The sequence below is a fragment of the Elaeis guineensis genome, chromosome 7 (assembly GCF_000442705.2).
Source record: "Elaeis guineensis isolate ETL-2024a chromosome 7, EG11, whole genome shotgun sequence".
Taxonomy (NCBI): domain Eukaryota; kingdom Viridiplantae; phylum Streptophyta; class Magnoliopsida; order Arecales; family Arecaceae; genus Elaeis; species Elaeis guineensis.
In genome coordinates this window covers 71,148,149-71,154,732 of record NC_025999.2, presented here as the reverse complement: position 1 = coordinate 71,154,732, position 6,584 = coordinate 71,148,149, and the positions used below count along the sequence as shown (strand labels likewise).

General features: G+C 35.8%; 1 protein-coding gene across 1 annotated transcript; it reads right to left on the bottom strand.

Annotated features, from left to right (window-relative positions):
* Positions 1–672: 672 nt before the first annotated feature.
* Positions 673–6,257, bottom strand: LOC105048977 (large ribosomal subunit protein eL8y). Its single transcript, XM_010928499.3, has 7 exons — positions 6,148–6,257; positions 5,825–5,872; positions 5,507–5,708; positions 1,719–1,888; positions 1,368–1,496; positions 1,175–1,267; positions 673–1,088 (listed from the first exon to the last, which is right to left on the bottom strand). Exons 1-7 carry the CDS (start codon positions 6,148–6,150, stop codon positions 957–959), a joined length of 777 nt encoding a protein of 258 aa, XP_010926801.1. The 5' UTR covers positions 6,151–6,257; the 3' UTR covers positions 673–956.
* Between the last annotated feature and the right edge of the window lie 327 nt (positions 6,258–6,584).

Below are 6,584 nucleotides of genomic sequence, written 5' to 3'. Positions count from 1 at the left end.
ATTTAACTTGTCATAAAATCTACACAAAAAATAAAACCTTGCCGTAAACCACAGATCTACAAATATTTAAACCATGCCATAACATGAACATTCCATGACCAGACATGGCACATCAAATCCTGAATACAATCTGGGAATGACAAATGATTTGTTAAACGCTTGCTAACATGACCAGTGGGTTATATCTCAATCTTCAATCGGTAAACTATGTTTTGAAGCATGAAGTACTCAGCTTGAAAAATCTTACTCACATCCTTTGTGCCATAGCTGACCGATCATGGAGTCACAAATTCATCACAGACTTGCTCATTAATGCATGAAGAACCCAATAACAAAGACCAATTCTTTTTGTAGGGTGGCTGTGAGCGCAAGGAAACACGCAAAATGCTTACTGATGTAGTGAGCCAGGGGCAGCAGGAGCCTCGTAACGGTACAGACATGGCCTCAAAATTGTATCAATAAGGATATCAAATGACATTTTCAGCCAATTCGACCACTCAATATGCATAAACTTTAATCTATAGTCCTGTAAACTGTGGTCTGATATTTAAAGCTCCTCTATAATAAAAAAGGAAAAATGCATGAACTGATCCATCCAGCAGGTTGGAAGACCAACTTCCAACATGACAAGAAAATAAGAACGAAAGCATTTTCTCATATCAGCAGTCGTCATAGTTAAGTGTCCTGATAAAATAACGGTTAAAATTCCAGATAAGTTTAACAGACAAGCACATAAAATTAGAACAAAAATGAATCAGCAATGCAAAGCACACAATAATAATCAATCTTTTAAAACATAAGAAGAAAACAAAAATTTTGGTGACACCAAGAAACATGCTTGGGGAAGTTCGCCAGAGAACAAGACAAATACTATCCACTTTCAGATATGGCTGCTAGTCCATCTGCTTATCAGCTGCAAGCTAGAGGCGAAACCACATGACCTAAAATAAAGAAACCTAGCTCATCCTCTGAGCAGCTTCCTTTGCTAGAAGCTTTTCCCTCGCTTTGGCTTTTGCCTGAGACTTGGAACCCATTATCCCACCTCCCCACTTCCTACGGACCTCATCAAACTTATCATTGAAGTTGGCCTGAAAGAAAAAAAAAATAGTAATTAAGATATAGATAGACACAAAAATATATCAAAGCCTAAGTATATCACTCTAGGCTTCCTCACCTTGATAGCCTCCAAGATTTTGCTGAATTCTAGTTTATCCTCATTTTTTACGGTGGTCAAACACAATACAGCTGCAGTCTTCTTGTGCACAATCTATAAAAATGGTAACAGAAAGATCAAAACATATGCATATAAGCATGTTTATCTTTAATCAAAAGATTTTAGAAAAGGAAATGCATAGAAGGTAACCTACCGCTCCAAGTCGTGCTTTTCCTTTAACAATACAGTAAGGAATCTCCATCTTCCGGCACAAGGCAGGGAGCCAAACAACTAGCTCAACTGGGTCAACATCATGAGCAATGACCACCAGTTGTGCCTTGTTCTATAAAGGAACAAGATCTAAATTAATCTTTAACTAAAATAATGTCTCAAAACAATGTTCAGCTGCATTAATTGATTACACAACACCGCTTTCTATCGTTCTCAACTTAGATTTGGAGTGGAGATTATTGTGAAAGCAATCCTAAGAAAATGCATCAGGCAAGAAGCTAATAGCCTACATTATCTAAAATCACCAAAAGTGGAAGTCTGAAAACATCCAAACCTGTTCAATGAGGTAGGTCACATGATTAAGCCCATACTTCACAACAATAGGCCTCTTGACTTCAACAGGCTTCCCTTCAGCCTCTGCCTGAGCCCTTTTCAGAAGCCGTTCCTTCTTTGCAGCTCTGTCTTCAGGACGATACTTCAGAAGCATCTTGAACAAGCTCGAGGCTGTAGGAATATTTTATGTATGGCAGGTTTTAGCATGCTTGTTGCACCAAAAAGGACGGAAAAAGAAAAAGAATGGAAGCACAGAAACAAAGCACAAACCACACAAAAATACTATCATCACATGCCCAGCAAAGTGAGAAACTGAAAGTAAACTTAGGAAGGCTAATAATACTTAAGTGAGATGAAAAGCATGACCTCAATTCAACAAAACTTCAGTATAAAGTGACTCACAAATTATTAACCTTAAACTTTTTGCCTAGTTTACCACATTTGTTTTTGCATGTCTTTCAAATTCTAAAATACCAACAAAGCATGGAAATTAGACACCAGAAAAGGCAACCATCAATTATGCTTAACCGATGGGTGCCCAGTTCTTAATACAGCTCTGCATCTATTTAATTCAGTAAATTGACAAAAACTACTTCAGCACCCAATTGATTTTAAAGCGGACATGCGCAGTGGCAGAGCGCTAAATGGGCTGGGGAAGGAAAAGAAACAAAAAAAAAAAAAAGAAGTGGAGTTGAATGCCGCCAACCCTAGCGTGCTTCCCTTATTGGTTCGGCACCTCCAAACACCTCATCACGATCTCAAATATCTTGTGCATTCCAATCTGGAGAGGACTCCAATTTAGAGATTAAGAATTCTCTGTCTCTTCCAACAGTTGTTACCTCTATTACTTCCGTAGATATGATGGGGCATGTGGTTTGGGCAGACTTGGGCCCAAAGTTTTAAGCCTGGTAGACATGGCCAAGCCTAGAAAATAAGTTTGTTTAACAAATGGACAGGGCTCGGACTTGGCAATTGAAGCCTAACCTGGCCCAATTTTTTCTCATGTTATTTTGTTTATATTCGATGTATTTGTAGACGTAATTAATAATTATTGTTGATATGTGAATTTAATTGGATAATAGCTTGTTGGAAGTATTTAATTACTCATATTTAGCAGTCTTTAAAATATATTTAAGTATTTTTATTTTTTTAAAAAAAATTAAAAATGGTAAGCCTAAGGACTAGGCTTGGGCCTAGATGGTAAGCCTGAAGATCAGGCTGGGCCAGCCCCCGACCTAAATAAATTGTATTGACCTTTGGGCAAAGTCTGGTCCAAGCCCAAACAAACTCAGCCACTAAAATAGATCTAACATGGGTTGAACTCCAGCAAGGTTGGGCATCATCACCAGATGCAATCTTATGATGGGCCTAATAACCCTGTGTGCCCCTTTTATTAGGCTATGCCCGGTAACTAGCTATCAATCCAATGGATCAATAACAATGAACATTCATTGTGAATGATCTTTATCTGATGAAATGCAGCCACACTTCAAATGTTTCTCTTCAATCCAATTATTCCTTCAAGGTAGAATAAATAAATAAATTAACCTTCCCATTCCTCCCAACCCACTCTTCTCCATGTTTTTGTATGTATATGGATGTGTGATTCAATGGTTCTCATTTTCAATTCCATTTTGAGCACCAAGCTCCTTCCTATAAGCTTTATATGACTCAGTTGAGTCAGTAGCAGCAAAATATAGAAACAAATATGCAAAGCACCAAGTGTTTGTATCACTTGACTTTATCAATTTTTTCATGTTAAATCACTTTTCTCAGTTATAATTACACATCAATGTCTGAACAAAGTGTAGCTCTTACTCTGCAAGTTGATGATTCATGTTAGTCAGTGGCAGCAAAATATGGAATCGAATATGCAAAGCACCAAGTGTTTCTATCACTTGATTTTATCAATTTTTTCATGTTAAATCACTTTTCTCAGTTATAATCACATCAATGTCTGAACAAAGAGTAGCTTTTACTCTTCAAGATGATGATTCAAACTTAACAGACATGATGACTATTGTAACTAGGAAAAACATCCCCAAAACCTCCCTGAAATAGTTGCAATTCACTGTTTTTTTATGAACTACCAAGTGTAAATTGGTATTTAGGCCACAATAATAATGACAGAACCTTTGTGTACTGCAATATCAACATAATCTACATCCTATTGAGGTAAGTTCTTGCGTAAACGTAGCAATGCTCTTAAAACTTTTCCCCCTGAACCACAATCCTCACTCCACCCTCACTTGAGAAATCTATAGTTTTTCAGAAGTTCCCAAAACTAGAGCAACCAACTTCACAACTCAACTAAGCAACCAAAGATTTTCACCAAATGGTGAGACTCCTAGTCATCTCAGATAAAGCTCAAGAAGTACTCACATAAAAAAAATGTTAGGATTTTTTTGCATGTATACCCTCTTGAACATTCAAATTTGCATGAATACCCTCTCCAAATTTATATTTACATGTATACCTTCATAAAATACTTGTTTTATATGTATAAACCCCTTTTTCCTTTTTTTTTGGCCTATGTATCCACATTATCTAACGCCATTAAAAAATTAACGATTTAAAATTCAAATGACTAAAATACCCTTATAGGTAGATATGTAAAAAGAAAAAATTATAAAGGTTGCATCTGCAAATAGCAATTTTACGAGGATATTGATGCAAATTTAAAGGTTTAGAAGGATATATATGTAAAAGATCCTAAATTTTTATCTATTTCATATAGATGGATTCGGATCCTTCTACTCTATAATGTAATAATATATTACATAGTATAACAACATGATGATGATATTATATAATATATTATATATTAGAATACTATATTATATTTTATTTTTAGACAAAGATGGGATGACTCATTAGAACTTCATTCATAGTATAAGAAATCCCTTAGACAAAGGAAAGAGGGAGAGGAAGTGAATAGGGAAAAGAATCGTAAAAACCATTGTCAACCAAAACTAGGCTACGAACAGCAAAGGGATAAATAGAGATTAACAGCCAGCATAGCTTCCTAGAGAGAGCCAGCTTCATACATGCCACCACTAAACCTTAATCGCATCCTCCAACAACCCCTTATTGGCTTCAAAAAATGATGATGTTGGTGTTTTTCATGCCTTCCAAACGTTCTAGAATAGGGAACCCAATGTAATATCCCACTTGTTCTATTGCTGTCTTCCAACACTAGTTATCTCCACTCTCCTATAGAATATCAAATATCGAAGTTAAAGACTCAAGAAAGGTTGAAAGGCCAAAGTAGAGAGGCCACTTAGTCTTCCTTCATCCAACAAGGCAAACTCCGACAAAGCGCTTGACGAGGCAAACTAAGGCAACTGCTCGACTTAATGCCCAAACCCACATTACAAATTCTCGTTGTTATGTAGTGCCCAAACCTACAACTGTCCATTCTGTGCAAATGTACAAGTAATCCATCTAATATTACATTTAGACATTTTTCTCAGAAGCATATTATTATACATTAAGGAAAATATGGATGTCTATTTTTTAAATAAAATAATTTTGATTTATCATTTGATAAAATGATCTTTTTATTTATGTAAGTCAATAAATTAAGTATATTCATTATTTTAGTTGTGCATGTTAATTTTTCTTACATTAGAACAAGGAAAAGAATTAACAAATTGCATTTATGTTTAGGGGTTTTTTTTTTTTTTTGCGTGTATACCTTTCCAAACAAAGCCCTAAAATTTAGAGAAAATCATCAGTGGATAATAGAAATTTATAAAGAACCTATTAAAAGAGACAGCAGATAGATACCAAGGTTCTTATCCAAAGTCCTCGTGAACTGGTTCAACGCAGGTGGGACCTTCAAGCGCTGCTTGAGAATCCTCCGCTGCCTCTGGATTCTGACCACCTTCGGCCACTTGACGAAACGGTGGAGGTCCTTCTTCGGAGGCAAAGCCCCTCCGATCCCAAACTGCTTCGGCCGCTTCTCGAACAGAGGATTCACAACCTTCTCCTGAGATGCAAAATCACCGCAAAATCAATTGGACAAAGAAAAAGCTCCGCATGACATGAAGAAAAGAATGGATTGAACAATCTAGCAATAAAATGTCACAACTAAAAATAATTTACCGGTTTTTTCTTCGCCGGCACTGCAGCCTTCACACCTCTTTTGGGAGCCTGTAAGATTAAATCCACAAATTAATAGATCTACAGCTAATAATAAAAGGATCAAAGCGAAGAATCTGAAGTTAGTTCTCTTTAGAGTCAAATATTAATAAAACATATCTATTTCATGAGATTTTTCAGCAGAGAAGAAGAATGAGAAAACCATCAATCCGGCAGCTCGAAATGAGATCAAATGCCGGCCAAAAATCCAATTCTTGATCCATAAAAAATTCTTGATCCATAAAAGGACCCTAGAGATAGAAGGATAGCAGAAGAACGATCCATACCATCTTCGCGTTTCGCTTAGGGCTATCGAGATGGCGCTGAGCAGAAACCCTAGTAGAGGGAGGGAAAGGCACGGCGACTTAGGGTTTATACATGGGCCGAGGGTGAGGAGGGTATTTTGGTCATTCTCAGATGCTAAATCTGACCGGTTGACGACGGGCGAAAAAATTAGGAGTTTTACTAATTCAATTTAAATTTTTTTTATCAATTTAATACACATATCAATTTATTTACATAAATAATATAAAATTATAAAATATTATTTTAAATAATATTTATTTTAAAACATATCATTTGAAATAACGTTTGTTCAGTCTCAATCAACGTCCACTTGAAAAATTTATCACAAAAAAAAAAAATATTATATTAAATGATGTTTTTAAAAATATCATTCAGGATGGTATTTTTTTTATTTTTTTATATTTTTTAAATCAATTTT

Coding starts and splice junctions, on each gene's coding strand:
- LOC105048977 (XM_010928499.3), bottom strand. Junction 1,889..5,506: donor GACTTTGGATAAGAACCTTG/GTATCTATCTGC, acceptor ATATTCCTACAG/CCTCGAGCTTGTTCAAGATG. Junction 1,497..1,718: donor TGACCTACCTCATTGAACAG/GTTTGGATGTTT, acceptor GTTCCTTTATAG/AACAAGGCACAACTGGTGGT.